At 30.1% G+C, this 20,260-nt stretch overlaps 1 protein-coding gene across 1 annotated transcript in view; it reads right to left on the reverse strand.

The window, feature by feature from the left end:
* Positions 1-20,260, reverse strand: part of LOC142331764 (uncharacterized) — a 58,806-nt gene that overhangs the window by 22,692 nt on the left and 15,854 nt on the right. The window contains exons 5-9 of the mRNA XM_075377847.1: positions 14,764-15,003; positions 9,452-9,741; positions 7,024-7,202; positions 2,147-2,324; positions 424-615 (exon numbers count right to left, since the gene is read on the reverse strand). Coding sequence (XP_075233962.1) covers positions 424-615; positions 2,147-2,324; positions 7,024-7,202; positions 9,452-9,741; positions 14,764-15,003 — 1,079 coding nt within the window. The remainder of the gene's footprint in view (positions 1-423; positions 616-2,146; positions 2,325-7,023; positions 7,203-9,451; positions 9,742-14,763; positions 15,004-20,260) is intronic.

A 20,260-nucleotide genomic window follows, 5' to 3' on the forward strand; every position in this document is an offset into this window, starting at 1 on the left:
ATGTGACTGTATCCATTAATCCATTACACAAAAAAACATAAAATACTAATATGCAACTTAATATACTATTTATTCCACATTTCAGAACGTAACAAAAAATTATATATAATGTCTAAATAATTTTAAAAACCTGTGTTATGAAATACAATTTTGATAATAAATTTCTTAATAGGCTCTGTAATCTAACATTTTAAATTATAAAATATAAATTGTGTATTTATGTAAAAGACACAAAAAGAAATAATTATAACTAGTAATTTAATATCTTAAAAAATTCTTTTATTGTTTAATTAATAATTAGTTTATTCTGCCTGTGTAAAGATGAATTTTTATCTTATCTATATAGCATATAATTTTATAGAATTAATTTATTCTTTTATATGTTTATATATTTTTCTGGTTCAAATAAATACGTAAAATTACCAAAGTTGGTATCCTACTCATGGGTGAAATATCAAGAAGTACAGCTCGATGACTCATAGCAGGATAATCCTGTATTAGAACTGGTATTAAAGATGCAGTTTCTTCACCGCCGCTACTAGCTAACCTTAATAACTGTGTAAATGTTGACAATGCAAAATGTAAACCACTTTTATTTTTGCTCACTATCCTTATCTGAAAAAATAAATCGTGATTTAATACAGCTGATAATATGTTAACAATATTTAAAAGTGATTCTGCATTATACCATAAATATATTTCATAAAATTACCCTGAAAGTTACACATCTAATGTACATATTATGTTTAATTTGAATTATACAAAATAAACTAAAGACACTATCAATACATATGAGGAGGTCTGCATGTGGTTTCCTTAGTTTAAGGCAAATTTTCAAGTCTTCAGCTTAAATAATTATGAGAATTTCAGTTATTTTTGGTTTTCCCTGGATGCATAATGGATACCTTTGTTGAATAACTGTCATACAGAGTTAGGTTAGATAGATGGGACGACTTCAAATTCTGATTTTTTTTTAACCAAGCTGTTACGACAGAAAAAAGCAAAATGCAAACACACTGCCTCCATAATATTATTTCAACATCAAGTTAAATTCTGTTTATTAACTATCTGATCTTGAAGAACCCAGAATCAAAATCATGATGATGCCTTTGTTACTGACAAAAAACAATGAGCATTGTCTTGAATTTTGATTTGCTCATTGGGTTTTTTAATCTTTCTTAGTCTGGCATCCTGCACTGATGTTTAATTGTGCACCAATTGTTACAATGTTTCTGGATCACATTAAAATATCAAATTTTCATTTAGCTGAACTAGGCAGGACTTCTTAAAAAAAACAACATAAAAATAAAAAATAAAAAAAATATTGGACATTTGAAATTTGGTAATCAATTTAAAAATATATGACAAATAATTATTTAAAATTTTAAGGGATTCTTCTGCATTCACCAGTTACATTTAGCCATCAGAATTTTCACCCTGAAATTTGTTCTTTTTCATTTCATTTTGAAATCATATCATTTAAGTGTACAAAAGTTTTTGAAGGCAACCATAAATATAAAACTGATTAGTCTAAAAGCTGTCAAACATAAATATCTAATCATCTGTTTCAAAGCTGTACCGCATATAATATGTATTCAGACAATATTATTTTTTCACAAAAATAAAATAATTTCTGAAGTACTATTAAGTTTAATTGACCCATAACATAGCTTAAAATTAGATAAAGCCCATGGGTTAATAAAGAATTCACCAACTAGTAATGGTGGTACAGTTTTAGTGTAGTTATTAATGCTGTATGGTAACAGCTAATTCTCCAAACGTTATAATGAATTTTTAATGTGGTCCTACCAAACCAAAGTTACTGTGACCGAGTTTTTAACACAGATGGGTGGCTGCAGGGTTTTAACACTTAAAACCTTAACTGAAAATTATTTACCATAAAGAGGAATTATAAATACCCTTTCCACATTTGCATTTTACATATTTAAAAAAAGGGACTGACTATAATGTTTTTCTAAAAACATGTTTTTAATCATCCTCCAATTTTCAACTAAAAAACAAAATATAAAAAATGAAGAAAAAAATTTGAATAATAGAAAATTTATTTATTAAGAAAATTATATGAGCTAAATTATAATTTATTTTTGTTTTAAAATTTAAAAAAGTTAGAAAAACGAGAAAATACCTTATCAGATGATATGTGTATCTGATAAGCATCTTGATGAGTAAAAAGATTTGGATTAATACTACATTCTATTTGACTATCGTTATAAAAACCGCATGATGGTTGTACTTCTTTAACTCTAACATCATAACCAAGTGACGATAATACTGGTCTGTGTACTTCCCATACATCAAGAATCCTAAAAAGAAAACAAAAATTACCATAAAAACATTTAGAATATTATCATAATTTAGTATATAATTAATAACAGAAGTCCAATATTAGATACTACTTTTAAGTATCTTATTTAGTGAATATCCTAGCGTACAAATTCAAATTTAAGAAAAAAAATTAAATCCAAGAGCAGCACTATTTATATTATTTTGATGGCACCATCAAACAACAAGAGTTTAAAAAATAGAGAAAACTTTTCTAAATAGTAATCAGCAGAAATTCCACAATATTCCTCCAATAAGAATCATTTCCTTTTCTTTAAAAGATTTGGAAATTAATTATAAGTGTTACTTGATTTATTTCTTTTACAATGACTTTCATTACAGTCATATGCAATAAGCCAGCTTCTTTTCAAATGTTTTGTATACATCATAACAAACTAATCATCTCTTCAACTAGTCAAGTCATCAGATTTAAAATGTAAAAACTTTGAATGAGATTTGGTACAGTTAATATTTGAAAAAATTATCAAAATTCACAAGATGCATGAAAATTGGATAAAATATATATTACTACGTAGTAATGCTAAAAAAGTACTATTATACTGAAATGTGCATGTTTTTTGTTTTACGATTTTTTTTTTCCATTGATTTCAGTGTTATTTTCTGTCACTCCTAGCTAACGTCACTCTTAACATTCATACATGACGTGATTGGGAATACGTCCATTCTCAAAACTACTTTTAGCACTGAGTCTTCCTAAGTTGGGATCATCAAATAAATAGTGATTTTTTTTTTTGTGAAATACATTTTTGTGTTATCATCGCCCAAAAAACAAAAATATCAATTATAAAAATAAAATCTAATAAGACAACACTATTAAAACAAAGTGGAAATTTAAAAACAAAATTAATACTCAAACTGAAATACTAAAAGCGACGACAAAATAAAAAACTTAAACTAAGATGTTAAATACAAAAATACTCATAGCATATCTAAAAGTTTGGAACATTTTTTTTTAATTCTTTGATGTGTTTGACCCACATAAGGTGGCTATAAAAAAATAACCCTAAAAATTTGATATCGGGAAAGATAGCAATTAGCTCTCCACTGAGAAAGACTTGCGGAATAAAGGGATCCCGCAGATGAGAAAAGATTACAAATTTTGTTTTCTCAGGTGAAAATGTGAACCCTTGGATCAAGCTTCAAGGTGAGATATAGTGTTCTGTAGCAGTATCTCTGCTGTCCTGTGGATGCAATACATAGAGCAAAATCACCAACAAATAAAGAATATGAGACAGGTGGCTGCACACATTTAGTAATACATTGATGCCTATAGAAAATAAGGTGATACTTAATACACGTCCTTGAAATACTCCATTCTCCAAGAGAATAGTGATGTTAATTTTCCATTAATGATGATGTTAAACTCTTCCCACTTCCCATGGGGAGGTACTCTGAAATGTGTCAACTACAAATGCAGAGTGACAATGCTAGGAATGGCAGAAAATAACACTCAAATCAATTATGATTATCCTAGCAGAATAAGTATGAAGTATAGTGACAAAGATTTTTTTTGTTTTTGTTATTGTCAGAGAATATAATTTTTTTTAAATGAAAGAAACTGCTCATTTTAATGTTATATTCAAATAAAATGAAATTTTTTTATTGGATCTGTATGAAATAAACATTAAAAGGTAAACTTAAAAATATACATTATAAAAGGTCATATAAGTTATTACATAATTACATATGTTATTACTTTACATATGTTACACTAACCTGTTAGGTTTAGTTTCCAAATATGAGTGAATGTTTTAAAAGGAAACACATAAAACCCAAAAATTATATTTTGTTAAAAGTAATGAAAAGAATGAATAATTTGTAACTTTTCATACACATGAAAAAAAAAAACATTAATACTTTATTATTAATTTGTGAGTATTGTAAGCATGTGTTTTCTAGCATAAATACATGGTTGAGTAGTTTGCTGAGTTAAGTTTTCCCAGTGCTAAATTAGGATTATCTCATTATTGAACAATTTAATGATTAGTACAATGAGTGATTAAGTAGCAATTTAATTGGTTTTCATGTATCCATTTTGCTTTATGATTTTGTAATTTAGATGACCAAACTTCTGATTTTTTTAATGCCTTCAATGCTTTCTGAATAATGAAGAAATTTTCTACATCTTACAAAATCCTGCTTCGCTACATTTTGTATTTTTGCAAAATTATTTTTATAACTTAAAGTCCTATTTATTTTATATATTGTACAATACTTACACAGTAGGTCTGAAAAGTTCCCAAACTAAATTTTTGTAGTCGATACAAGTAGCACCATCTTTCAGACAACCAAGTATATAGTATGATGTCTGACGAGTGTGTACAAAATTTCATCACGTTTCATCTCTCCAGTTTTGAATTTTATTCGGCCATGTACGTTGTGTTCATGTGACTTTGTGCGAACTCGCAACATGGAACAGAGAAGCATGATAAAAATTTGTGTTCGACTTCAAAAATCTTTCATTGAAACGTTTTCTATGATACAGCAAGCATTCAGTGATGAAGCTGCATCTAGTAGTACAACATACACGTGGTGGAAACAGTTAAAAGACGTAGATTCGTTGGATGAAGACGAACAAAGCAGGAGGCATTGCTCATGACGAAAACATTGCAAAAGTACGCATGTTCCTGCTAGAACAACCTCATCTTACCCTTCAGGCCATAGCAGTTTCGGGTCATCTTACCCTTAGGGCTATTAGTAACTTCATTGAAATTGCTGATAGCGACCTGAATTTTTTGCAAACAATTGTAACTGGGGATAAAAGCTGGGGCTTTATGTATGATCCACAAATGAAGCATCAATCCGCTACTTCACAAAGACTGGCAAAAGTCAGCAAAAATCAAAGTGAAAAAAATGTTGATTGCATTCTTTGACTCAAAGGGCTTGATTCATCATAAATTTGTCTCAACTGGTCAAACCGTGAATTCTAAATTCTATTTGGAAGTAATGAAATAAATGTCTGATGCATTGGATTTGTCAAATCCAGCCCGAGTACCAGGATCCGGGCAGTTGGACTTTCTTGCAAGACAATGTCCCAGCACACATGGCAACAGTTTTAACACGTTATTACGCCGCAAATCAAATCACATTCTTATCCCATCCACCCTATTCACCCATCTTGGCTCCAGCAGATTATTTTCTGTTCCCGAAACTCAAGTTGAAGATGAAAGGCTGCTTTTAATATGACATTCCAGCCATCCAAAGGGCTTGCACCGAGCAGTTGAAGGCAAACCCACAAAGTGATTTCTCCAGAGCATTTGATGGGCTCTATCGGCGCTGCAATGAGTGTATAACTAGAGAAGAAGGGTTCTACGTAGAGAGTTGATGCGAGTAAATTTGTTTATCTTTAAATCTTTATTTTTATTTAATTTATTTCAGGAACTTTTCAGACATACTGTGTATATTGTAAAAAATATCAGATAGTTTATAAATGAAAAATGTTACAGTGTAAGTAGTTTACAAAATTGTTGCTCATAATGATTACTCTCTCCTTTATGTACAATCTGCACTTGTGATTTTTGGTAGAGCTGATTTTCACAATCTACAAAACTTCTTTAAAATGGAGGTTATATGCCAGGTTGACTTAAACATTCTATAACTTAAGCCATAAACTTTACTTGTCATGAACAAGAGTCATATGTGGTATTTGAGCGATACTAACTGTTGTACTGTGTTTAATATGCTAACTCATTTCATGCTAGTTGCAAGCACAGTTTGAAGTCAGTATTTCCTATTGAAAATTTATTGTGAGTTTGAAACTTGCAATTAAAAAATTCTTCATCCAATCTTGAGTTATGAATGGACATTATATTTAATCATTATTTTTGCAGATAAATTATGAATACAGCTTGCATCTAGTCTTTTGTAATGCTGCATATAAATTTTTGGCACAAGTGCACTGCAATAGATTTTTGAATAGTCCAGCAAACCTTCTGATGATTAGCAACGTGTCATGCAAGGTGTTTTAGGATCATACACACTTCATGTGGAGCATAACATCACTGGAAAACAAAGAGATGTTAAGAGACCTTCAAAACCAAAACTCCTGAGAATGAGAACAAAATAAAGGCTTAATTATGATGATTGTGAGATCACCGCAAAGGAAATTTTTTACAACATTAATGTGTCATTTGAAACAATGCAGATAATCTTCATTTTGTTTTTAACACTCATAATCACTGCCTCTACCAGAAATTCCTGACTTCTGAATAGGAGGAAAAAGGTTGAAGTCTGTCAAAATCTTCATCAAGCACACGATGACCCCAAATTTGTGCAAATGGTCATTGGTGACAACACTTTCCAAGAGTGAAGAAGGCAAGCAGGTTACGAATATGACTAAAAGATGCTCATAAACAGTCATCTTTAATGCTGAGTTCTATTGTAACATTCTGAGACATCTGAATGAAAACAATTAGCGCAAACAACTTTACTTACCACCCTTACTTCATATTCACTTATTTACCACCAGATACTCCACGAGATATTGCAGGTGTTTTGGAAATATCAAATAAGGAACGCAGTTTGTCTTATCCAGGATCCATAAAAGTATTTAGTAAGAAAATGCTAATCTTTGTGAACATGCCTAATAATAATAACATGCCTAATCTTTGTGAACCTTTGCAGAAACAAGAGCATTATAGAATTTAGTGTAATAAATACCCATGTACTGAAGTAGGTCCTTTAACAACAGATATTTGTAAATCATTAGAAGGCACAAATGGAGGTCCAGGTAGCTCTAAAATCTTTTGAGGTTGCGGCCAAAGAAGATGCAGACTAGGGTGTGTCACTATTGGCCTTACAGGACTTCCAACATGAGAACGAACAATGTTTTCAATCACCTATTAAAAGAGAAATTGAAAATAAACATACGCAAGAAAAGTTTTTTCTCAAGAAAATGCTATACGTTCAAGCACATCAGTTCTAAACAAATTAAAAAGCAATTTAAGACAAGTTATATGCTGAAATGTATATCATTACTTCCAAATCAATTCAAATTGTAAACCTGGTTCAAATTCAAATTGGAATTCATGGTTCAGGGCAAAACTTAATTATTAAATGTAGTAAGAAATTTTTAAATGGTTGCCAGAAAATGTTTAACAGCAATTTAATAATAACACCTAGGTAAGACAAAAAATACAATTTTTAAATACAGTTAAATAATCTTTTTATACACTCTTTTAATAAAGTTATAGAACTTTGAAATAAAAGGAATAGATAAAAATGATACATCCAAAGTTCATTTATATGCAATCATTTGTAATTCCACTGGAATTATTTAAATTTGAAACAAGATAAATTAAAATAAACAACCAATCTGTAAATTGTTAGGTACCTGAAAAAATAAGTAATTTTCTTTCATGCACAAAGAATGGTAATGCATTTTAAAATAATCTTCTCACAATTATAACACAAAATAAAAGACAAAACCTTTATATGTTTAATAGACTATATAAACCATGTACCAAGAATGTGATACATAAACAATGTTTACATCTCTGGCTGTAGATATCAGGAACATTCAGTAAATAGTACATATAGCTGCTACTAAAAATAATTCAGCAAGATACATACTTGAGATCCTATAGTTGGAAGATACTATGTTGAAAATCTCTGAAACAATTTTCAAAAACATTGTTATACTTATCTCTTTGCATTATCAGTGCCTCATATTGCTATATAAAATTTTTTAAGCAACTGAGACCTGCATTCGCCCTTATATTCAACATCTTCATCATTTTGCTTTCAGAGCTGTAGAATTTATTATTAACTTAATGCTGTTCTGGGTTACTAAAGATATGATATCTGACTTTCTCTCTAGGCCTGGATAGACCGATGCATCAAATGAAATTTACAATATGATGCAGAATTCATATTATTAACCTGCTTCTAGAAAAACGGGCTAGAAAGAATGTTTCTAGAAATGGGTAAGCTCTTCATGAATCCTGAGATAAATTAAGTGCAACCTTGAATTTCTTGCACAAGGCTGAAGAAATATGTTTCCATTGCACTGATCACATTGTGATGTTCAGGGATAGTATTGGTGCAGCCATGATTCATCAATAGTAGCATTCTGTTATGTATGTCTTTCTCATAAGTGCACAGAGAAAGATGTGGGAATTATAGGCCCATTCAACTCAATTTGTTTCTTAGTCAGTTGTCTGAGAATTCACTGGGAGCACTTATAGGCTAAACCACAAAAAAACTAGATATACAAGTTGCTACATTGTATGTTTTTATTGTAATTTGAATGAACTTCTCTCCATCTGCTGTACTGTTGGTTTTGGTGCAATCTTATCTAAATAATCAGATCAGTATTTTCTTTTCAGCATCCTTGAGAGAACCTTTTGATACAGTTGTGCACCATTTTACAAGGAAAATACTTCTCACTATAAACAGGAAACATTTCCTTACGATTATCATTTTCTGCAAATCTTTTTCCCATAAAAATATATAACACCGTACTCTTCTAATGCAGAATTCTTGAGAACAGTTGCCATTATCAAACTGTACTGCACATGTGTATATGTTTGCTACCTAGTAACTGCAAACTGAATATCAACAAGCTGGAATATACTGCCACATAATGCCTTCAGAAGCTATTCACTATTATTTTCAGTTTTCAAGACAGTTTGTAACTCATTAACTAATTTCCTCTTCTTTTTTTTTTTTTAATAACTAATTTGACTGAAATTTTTTACCTTTGCTTTTTTTTTACTGCCTAATATATTTTTAATAAATATATATGAAAAAGAAAACTAGGAATTAAAAATGGTATAAGTACATTATTTATTAAACATGCTTTTTAATTCTTATAATTACTGCTTTATTTTTATATTAGTTAAAATTTAATTTGATAATATTAGAAAGTAGTAAAATAAATTTTACCTTACATTTATCAATACAGAAATAACAATATTTAACAGGAAATAAAAGTAAGAGGCCTGCCTGGTTTTATCCAGTAAGCGCACTTCATATGCCTTCTTAATGACTCATCAAATCTTTTTATCATGTTCAAAAAATTTTTAACACTTTTATTGACCCCCCCCCCTACATAAAAAATATAAAAAAATTTATTTGTAATGCTCACCTGATCAATTCTAGGGCTGAGATCAAGCGATGACCCTTGTGAATTTGACAATCCTCTTGATATTAACGGTGGAGGAGATGATGATTTTTTTAAATCTTCCACTACATCAATATTATTGTTATTACTATTAGAAGTACTGTTACTTTTTCTGTTAATGAAATTATTACCGTGACTATTATTGTTATAATTATTATTGTTATTAATATTGTTGCTAAAAGTAGAATCGACTGAAACGCTACGACTAGCAGTTATATTTCTATTTCTTGGTAAAGGTACCAACTGTACTGAACCTAAAATGGAAAAAATTAAAAGTTAAAAATTGCACAGAAAGAAAATGTATTAATTCAGTTTTAATATTAGATTTATTACATACCTGCAAAGGCTAATACAAAAAAAAAAAAACTTATTTTTACTTACGAAAAAATCATTAAAGATAGTTTTATAGAACTAACATATTTTCTCAATGATCTTCCTCTCATTGATTATGAGGTATTTCATGTAATCATCTTAAATGATGATGCAAATTTAATACAGAATTTCAGCTAGTTTGTTTTTCTTGTAGATCCAAACTGATGCATTTAGTAAAGAGGACAAGCTTTTAAATTATTGTTATCCTTATGTTATTTAAACATTTTCATAACTGCAAATTGAACCAGATATAACAGTAAATAAAAACTGCAAAATATATTCCAAAATTAAATAAAACTGTAAGTTAGTAATATACTGTACATAACAAATTATAAAATTTTAAATTATGCATTAGTTCAATTAGTTTGCAAATCTAATAACAGCCATTTGTATTGCTTTTTTTTCTTCAGTTTGCAAAACCAGCTAATATTCATCATAGTTTGGTACTTTTCTTATAATTTTATTAATATTAAATTAAAAAATTATAATAGTAATTATCCTGTAATATATAAAAATATAAAATTACTCATATTTATTATTACTGATTAAAAAAGTAATTATAGATTATTTTTAAAAATGTATGAAGTACAAAAATGTGATACTAATGAATATCTTTATAATACTGATTAAAGGAAAAAATTATTATTTTCAAAATATAACAATTAAATAACACTTTTCCTACACCACGGTAAACCATACAGAATTCTCTACTAATATCCTCTACAGCAGGGGTGTCAAACTCACAGCCCGCGGGCCGCATGCAGCCCGAGATGAACATTTTTGTGGCCCAGTCAATATATCCAACGCAAAGTAAAAATAAAAGAGAAATGTGAATTAGAAACGAAACCAGCATACAAAATTATAATATACTTTATTTATAAACTATACGAATCATTTTAAATTTTATGCGCGAAAATGTAAAATTCTTATTGGCTAAAATAGAGTCTGTTACACACTAAGCTATCAACAGCAAACTGCTACGTATCAGCTGATACACCTAACCTTTCCTGTTTAGCCTCCGGTAACTACCGTATAGATAATACTTCAGAGGATGAATGAGGATGATATGTATGAGTGTGAATGAAGTGTAGTCATGTACATTCTTAGTTCGACCATACCTGAGATGTGTGGTTAATTGAAACCCAACCACCAAAGAACAGCAGTATCCACGATATAGTATTCAAGTCCGTGTAAAAATAGCTGGCTTTACTAGGACTTGAATGCTGGAACTCACCACTAGACCGATCCGGTGGGTTGATACACCTAACCTAATAAGACGTAGTTATACATACGTTATCTTACAAGTGGTTATGATTATTGCTTAATTTATATTACGCTTATTGATTTGTGAAGTTATTCTCTGCTTGGTAAGTTAATATTCAAGACAAAACATTGATATTGTAATTAAAATGTTTTATTATTTTCTGTTAACAATTGCTTATTTATTTCAGCCCTTTGTATTCAGTATGTCTATATCGAAGCCAAGTGGTAGTAAAACTAAACGAAAAATCGCCAACGAACATTGAATATTCCAAGTAAAATGGGAATTGGAATATTTTTGCTGTGAAGTAAATGGTAAAATAATATGTTTTATTTGCAATAGTACCATTAATGTACTGAAGTTATATAATATTAAACTTCATTACAAAAACATCAATCAAAATATGATAATTACGAAGGATTAATGAGACAAGAGAAGTTGAAAGAGCTCAAGTTCGGTATGAAAAAACAACAGTCAATATTTAGTAAAGTATTGCAAGAAAATGAAAAGGCGGTACATGCAAGTTATGTCTTATCCGAGTTGATAGCTAAACACTCGAAGCCTTCTACTGAAGGTGATTTCATCAATAAATGTCTAATTAAAGCTGCAGAAATTGTTTGTCCTGAAAATTCGAAAGCTTTTCAAACATTTTCTTTGTTTCGAAATACAGTTGCGGAAAGAATTACCGACTTGGCCGCCAATTTAAGTGATCAGATCAAAGCAAAATCATCTAGTTTTGAAAGTTTTTCCATCATCTGTGATGAGAGTACGGACATTGGTGGCATAGCTCAATTAGCTGTGTTTCTTCATGCTTGCGACAAGGATTTAACCATTTTTGAGGAATTATTTGAGCTAATACCGATGCATGGTACTACTGCAGGACATGATATATTTAATAGTGTTTTTGAACTTCTGCAAAAATACAATCTACCTCTGTCAAAATTAAATTCTGTAGCTACAGATGGCGCTCCTTCCATGACCGGAAAAAACAACGGCTTCGTAGCATTACTACAACAAAAACTTAGTGAAATTCATGGTTCAAAAATTCATCATACGCATTTCATTATACATCAAGAAGTTCTATTATACACGAAGGTAATCAAAATGGAGAATGTTTTGTCATATATAAATAAAGTTATAAATTTTATAAGATCTTGAGGCTTAAATCAACGACAATTCACTGTTCTTAAGTGAATTAGATAGTACATATTCAGGTTTATCCTACTATAGCGAGGTACATTGGTTATCTTGCTCCAAGGTTCTCAAACAATTCTGGGATTTAAAATAAGAAATATGTAAGTTTTTACAAACTAAAAATCAAGATAGAAGCTTGTTCTCCAATCAAATATGGTTGCAAGATTTATCTTTTACGGTTGATATAACCAAACACTTATCCGATTTAAATTTATTGTTACAAGGCAAGGATTGATGATCATTACGAACATGTTTGACATAATTAAAGCATTCAAATGTAAACTATTTATTTGGGAAAGGCAACTGAAAAATGAAGATTTAACGCACTTCCCAACGTTCAACAAGAACAAATCTAGTTTAGATGATACTGCATCGTATCAAAAATACGCAGAAAAAATTTCAAATCTTAGAACAGAATTTGAAACAAGGTTTAAAGATTTTAATTCTTTGGAAGACAAATTTTGTTTGTTTTCTTCGTTTTTCTCAATAAATATAGACTCAGTACCCAGTAATATGCAAATGGAAGTGATTGAGATTCAGTGCGACTCAAATTTGAAGGCAAAATTCATTGAAGTGGGTGTGCCTGAATTTTACAAATATTTACCAGCAAGGTTTGAAAATACTCGAAAATTTGCATATGAAATTATTTCCATGTTTAGAAGTACTTATCAGTGTGAGCAATTATTTTCTGTTATGAATGGAAATAAATCTCCTGTCCGAAACTGTATTAATAATGCTCACGACGTTGGGTCGATTTTGAAAGTAGCTTCGGTCAAAAAATTTCTCCCGAAATAGGAAAGATAGTAGCAGAGAAGAGATGTCAAGTATCAGGACGTAAACAATAATTTAACTTTATATATGTTTATTACAAAGTACTATTCAAAATAAAAATATTTGTTTCTATGAACAATGATTTTTTTTTTTTGCGGCCCACCTAAAGTTAAGCATTGTTTATTTGGCCCAATTTAGCTTTTGAGTTTGACACCCCTGCTCAAACTCAGTTACAGTTATTGTAAAGCTAAACATTTTGGTAATTTTTTTTACATTTGTTAATTATTTTGGCACACAAAATATGAGTACATTTATGTCACTATCCACACCATCTGTTACTTTAATTACATTTTTTTTGCAAAATAATTAACATCTATCTCTTTTAAAAATCTTTCAGATTCAAAATGTTCACATCATAATGAATGGTATCTGTAGGATTCTGTAATGTTTGAATTTTTATTCAACACTTCAAAGTTTTGTTAAGTGAGCAACATTGACAAGTGAATACCAACTCAATGCTACTGTTGTTACTCAATTTACACATGTGAATGCAGTAATTATTTTATAGCAGTTTTATTATTACATCCTGTGCTATATTCGATAACTGAGCAACAATATAATGGAGTCTTGTCTCACTCATTCTGCATCTTGCTTAGCTGTTCTGCATTCTGGTTGGCTACAACCAACTGCTGTACAAATTCAAAAAGGGTTTAGTCAGTGACAAAAATTTCTCCACAATAAACGATACAAAAAAAAAAACCACTGACAGACTTAAAAAAGGTTGGGAAATCATTATTAAAAACGGGTATAATATCTCAGTTGGCTTTATACGATAAGCAGAATAGTCTATTGAACTACTTAGTCATTTGTGGCATTTTATTAATAAGATTAAATTTTTTATGAAAACACAAACTCAATAACTGAAATCAACAATGAAGCATAGTTCCATTTGACAGAATATGTGCTATGGACAGAACTCACGTGTTTGATCTGCCAACAAGCCACATGCCATACATGAAATTTCTCAAACATGACCAGAAGATTTGGGTGCAATGTTCTGAAGAATAGTCGGCCCAATATTTTTTGCATAAATAATAAAGTCTGCTCATTATTGTGAAATCATTCACCAGTTTATGAGGGAACTAATTAGATGAAAAGATGAAATTAATAATACTTTGACTCAACTAAGAAGTAAAAGTCCAGGTACTTAAAGTTCAGGTGGGCACATGCCCTAAGAAAATTTGATATTTAAAACCTGTTTCAGTAACTTTATGGAATGCTTGACTGTATATGTACTAGACAGCAACATCAAATTTTCTTAGGGCATGTGCCCACCTGAACTTAAGCACCTGGACTTTTACTTCTGGGATTATTCAAAAAAGTAAGTGTTCATAAAGAAAAACTGGCACATGTACCAGGAATTTCAAACTGCTATTTATGATTTCACTAAGAAGATTCCACATGAATAATTAGTTTCTAGAAAAATAAATACAATGCAATACAGAATTGTGAACATTATATTGTGGGTGGATAGAGTGATAATAGTTCCACCTACAGATTTTCAGGTGCATGTAAACAGACAAACCTAAAAATTATTGCATAATAACAACTATGCAATAATTACTTTATAAATTATTTTATAACTTATTTATGAAAGCAATAATAATTTTATAATTACCTCTAGGTACAATCTGCGTATCATCATAATTATATCTATCAAACAATTCAGCTAAATGAGGCTGAGTCTGTGCTAAATCATATGGTGTTTTACCAGCCCATTTACCACTGGTACCTTGTAAATTTGTATTGGCACCAGCTCTTAACAGTTCCTCTACTATATCTTCATTTCCTCTCACAACAGCATCATGTAATGGAGTTGCTCCACATGCATTAACTGCATTTATATCTGCTCCATAATCTAATAAAATCAATAACAATAAACAAATTATTATTATTATTAATAATATAGATAATTATATAGGACTAATAATTATATTCATATATATATCAAGAATCGCATCAAATGAAAAATTTAAACTAAGAACAAAAATTTTTTTAATCTGAATAATAACCATACTAATTACTATAATAGTAAGTAAACTAGACCCAGCCACAGAAGTAGTTATTAAATTAAATGAAACAAAAGAAATAATAACCAAACTAACTGAAGAAAAATCAACAAGAAATTTTTTTAGAATATATAAAATAAATATTACACTAACAATAATAATAATTTTAATTATCACGATAATTTCAGTAAATAACATCGTAAGAACATTTGAAGGAACACTAAAAAAAACTTATGTTTAAATCCATACGTAAATTAAGACCACTAAATTCCTTCTTAATTGATCTGCCAAGACCATCAAACATTTCATTATGATGAAACTTCGGATCACTACTAGGAATATGCTTAATAATTCAAATTATTTCAGGATTATTTTTAGCAATACATTACTCACCAAGAATTGATAAAGCTTTTAAAAGAATTGTACACATTACCCAAGAAGTATACTAATGAATAATTTTTCAGGTGACAAGCCAAATATTTTCTTTAAAACATACAAATTCTCGTACTTCCTAAGGAGGGAGAAATTGTATATTCTCTTGTACTAACAGCTAAAAAAGTGACTAATACGAGTTATTCCTTCAAACAATGCCCAAATTCTGAAAACAAACCTGGTGGTCTAATAATTCTACAAGTTTCATAGTTAGGTAGTATAATGGAAAAGGTAATATATAAAAGGTTATTTTAAGCATAAGTAAATAATGCTGGAAATGGTGGCTTCACTGTGTGAAAGTTTCTCACAAAGGGATATCCATAGGGAAGCATATATGTTTTGGATTCTTCAATTTTATTAATTTTTATAATCAAAAGGTTGTAAGCAGGTTCTAAGTTGTTGGTATTTGCTGACAAGGGGTGATCCTAAAAGAGAAATGAAGTTCTGGGCAAATGAATTTGGCAAGATTGTAAAAAAATGGAGGTTACTATATGAATTAAGCTTTAAACAAATAATACTACAATGGTATTGTGTAATATTTTGACCTCGTCAGAATATTAGTTAAACTGTATATTAAAACATTATATTTGTTCAATAGCAGAAATGTCTGGAAGTAATTTAAATAAAAACAGATTTTTAAACTTTATTTAGCACACTGATTCCCATAATAACAATATATTCATTTAGGAATGTTGTTACATAGGAAATGTTGAACATAGGAACAATGTTGAACATAGTTGTACATAGGAAATGGTGAATGAATTTATTTACCCTAAGGATACTACATCATTGGTTTGATATGTTATATAGAACAAGGGTACTTAATAACTAATCAGACAAATAGCTGTACAGAAAATATGGTTTATTAAATAAATACAATTTTTTTGTTTACTTTTCCACATAATCCCCACCAAACTTCTCTGCACTTGTCCCATCTTTTTACGATTCTTCTTATCCCTCAAAAAAGAATTTTTTAACTTCATCTCGAAGCCAGTTTTGCACTTTTTTCTTTACCTGTTTGTTGTTGTTGATGCCACGCAAAGCTTCTTTCATCAGACCAAACTGATAAAATCCAAAGGGACAAGGTCAGGGCTGTAAAGAAGATGAGGTAGGAGCTCCCAACCCACTTTGCCAATATTTTCCAGCATCAGTTGTAGCATATGAGGTTGAGCATTGTCTTGAAGAAGAAGCATGCCTTTCTTCTACCATCCCAGACATTTCCTCTTCAACATAGCCTTGACTTTGTTCTCAATCATGGCCGAGTAGTATAGGACATTGATAGTGCGTTGCTCTTCCAAATAATCAGAAAATCGGATCATGGGCACTACAAAAAAATAATTAACATGACATTACTAGCCGAGAGTTACATTTTGAATTTCTTTCGGACAGGCGATCACAGATTAAAATCCTGTCCAAAAATGCATCACCTTCATTACTGAAATGATTTCTGAGTTCAGTGTAAATGTGAAGTCTCTCGGCTTTGTGATGAACGGTAAGCTCTCTGAGAACCCACCTTGCACAAGTCTTACAGTAGTTTGGTTAGTTTTGAATGAGCTGTGCAACACTTACTCTACATTTTTCAGCAATTTGTTCAACTGTAAGTCATCGGTCTTCTTGGATAAATGAATCAATATGAGAATCTACGACCAAGGTCAACACTGTTATTGGATGCCAGAGCAGTGCTCATAGGTCCACTATTGTGGCCACTTTTAAACTTTTCCACCCATGTGTAAAAACTTGCATGGTTTATGCAACTACTGCCGTATTGTTTGTTCATCTGAGAGAATATTTCTGACAGTTGTTCACTTTCCGAAAGTAAAAATCGGATCACAGAACACTGTTCTTCAAAAGCACTTTCTTCGAGCAGACATTCCATTGTAATTAAGACTTTAGAGGTTATGTTTACATAAATATTAATCGAACAGCTGACTAACACTCTTCGTAAGGTTGCCAACTAACACTTACAAAAGTGTCAATTGCCTGAATTACGTATTTCCTTCACTAAAAATGTTTGCCTATTTAATTATTGAATGGCCCTTGTATTTTACTATATTAGCTTTCTCTAGTATAGTAAACTTTTACGTTGCGTTCAAAGGTTGATGTTAATTTTGATTAGCAATCCTTAATTAGGTCCTAATGTACAGTGTCTGGTAATGTGCATCCATATGTAGTATGAGCTCTGACACACAGAATTGATCTGAATGCACACTCACATACGCAGATAAGGCGCATAAGGCACTCACACATATATAAAAGTAGCAGGCATACATAATATAGTTATTGCAGGTCCCCCAGAACAGAGAATGAAGGAAGAAAAACAGGAAGAACAATATCTGTATTACAGACAGCAAGGGATGGAAAGACTACACCTTGGATAGCCAGAAAGTCTTGTATTTTACACAAGGTAGTTTTAAGAGAATGTAAAGGCAAGAGCTAGAATTTCTGCATCTTCCAAAGGACTTTCTAATAGCTAAACTTCAGAAGAAATATGTATATTGCTGCATGCTATATGCAGCAATATACATATTGCTGCTATAGCAATGAAAACAAAATGGAGCTGCATAGAAGACCAAGACCCAAAATTACAGTATGCACAAAATTGTAACCACTTCATCGCTGTCTGAGCACTTCTGTATGAAATCTGAAAGTGCGCTGATAGCCTTCTCAAGCTTTTTGAAGATCAATGCTGCATAACATTCTTAACCTCAGACGGTTTAGCATTAATCAAAACGGCCAGTTTCCTGGTTCTCTTCTTGTCTGCAACTGATCCACATTTTCTAAAACGAGTGATTAATCTCATTATCTGATTAATTGTTAGGCGCTGCCACGTCAGGATATTTCCCACAAAATTCATTTCCAACATGTGCATAAAAAAAATTGAAAAAACAACATTCAACAATGAAAACTCGTTGTTTTTGGGTAATGGCAATGACAATGTTTATTGATTGGTAAACGACATGTTTCCAAAGCAATAAACAAAACATTACTGCAAGTGTTATGTGATCAATACACAACACAATGGCATCTAGGTTTGTCGTTGTTAATATCATGGTGCTATCTTGCAGTAGCCGATAGAACTTTTTCAATTATAGGAATATTTAATTTTTATGTGTGCAACTTTTGCATCTGTCTGTATAAAAAGAATAAATGATAGAAAGATTTATGGCACAGTATAATTAATTTTCTTTCAAAACATCATAAATTATAATAAACAATACAATAAACAAAACAAGATTATCTACAACAAATAAATAACAATACTAATGCAATCTCTACATAATTTTTTGACCAGCTATGGTGATGAGTATTTAAAACTTTATTAAAAATTAAATTAAAATTAAAAATTATTAAATGTAAATTAACAATTCTGAATAGTTTATATGTGATATTTGTGCATTATTTATAAACAACATATTACTTAATAATCACGTAATGGTAATTATCATCTGAATTATGTGGAACGTTCTCTGATAGTTTCAAAAACTGATGAGAAATAAACTGTGCTTGTTTCTTAGCTTTTTACAGTATTGAAAAAATGTAGTATATAAAACTAAAAATTTAATCATTTTTACATTATTAACCATGTAAAATTTAAAAGTAATTTATGACATTTTAATGCTTATTAAAGTATAATAATGCAATTACTGTAGCTAACATTTTAGATAGATTAAAGAAAATAAGTTAATAAAATCACTTGAAAAATTCATAGCTTAGCTACATAATTTAACAGCAAAGAAATAAAAAAAAGACAAAAAAGGATGTATTACTCTTGGAAGTATAGAAGGCTCAGTTATGCACAGGATAGAGATAGATTGCTGGACTGTAACTGGCTTCTTCCTACTTATAACATCTTACCGTGGTACACTATCCCCTTAATTCTACCATTAGCAATGCCAGTGCTATTTTAAACACTGCAGGTAGAACTACGGCACATTTATATTTGCTTTTGCTTAGTAAACTTTTAATGAAACTTAAATTACCTTCTACAGGATTTTTATTTTTATTTATCTACCTTTCTTTTACAGAAGTTCAATTTTGAGTATATATAAGCTAAAAAATTATTTTATTTACTTTTTTTATTAAGAAAGAGGGACCTCGTGAAAATATGTTTAAATTAACAAAATTTTGATTATATTTCAAACCAGGGTTATAAAGGGTTAAAAAATTTTCATCTTGCAAGTTTCATTGAAATCATTAGTAACCAAGTATCATTAAATTTAAAAATTCTAACTGTTAGTTTACGCATCATGCATGAACCTTAAGTCTGTCCTTATGTGAAGAGACACAAGTAAGTAATCAGCTTATTTGCTTTATTTAACACACTAAAAAACATATATATAAAAACTTTCATATGCCTATTATAATAATTACAGTAGAAAATATTTAATGCAAAATGACTGGAATTAGTTATTTTTTTCACGTTAAACAAATCTGTCATAAACAACAAACATAAAGTAGATAAAATAAAGAATGAGATTAAATTGAGAGATAAAAAAAAAATTAAGAATAAAAAAAATCATTAAATTTGGAATGAAAGGGTGTCTAGAATGATAGATAAGACATAACATACCAAATCTCCATTCTCTTTCTCTCAGAGGAAAATGCTTACGGGAATGTGAGTGTTTTGCATCTATATAAAAGCTAACAAAATATACAGGATGTACAAAAACAAAT

The sequence above is a fragment of the Lycorma delicatula genome, chromosome 10 (genome assembly GCF_047948215.1).
Source record: "Lycorma delicatula isolate Av1 chromosome 10, ASM4794821v1, whole genome shotgun sequence".
Lineage (NCBI taxonomy): Eukaryota > Metazoa > Arthropoda > Insecta > Hemiptera > Fulgoridae > Lycorma > Lycorma delicatula.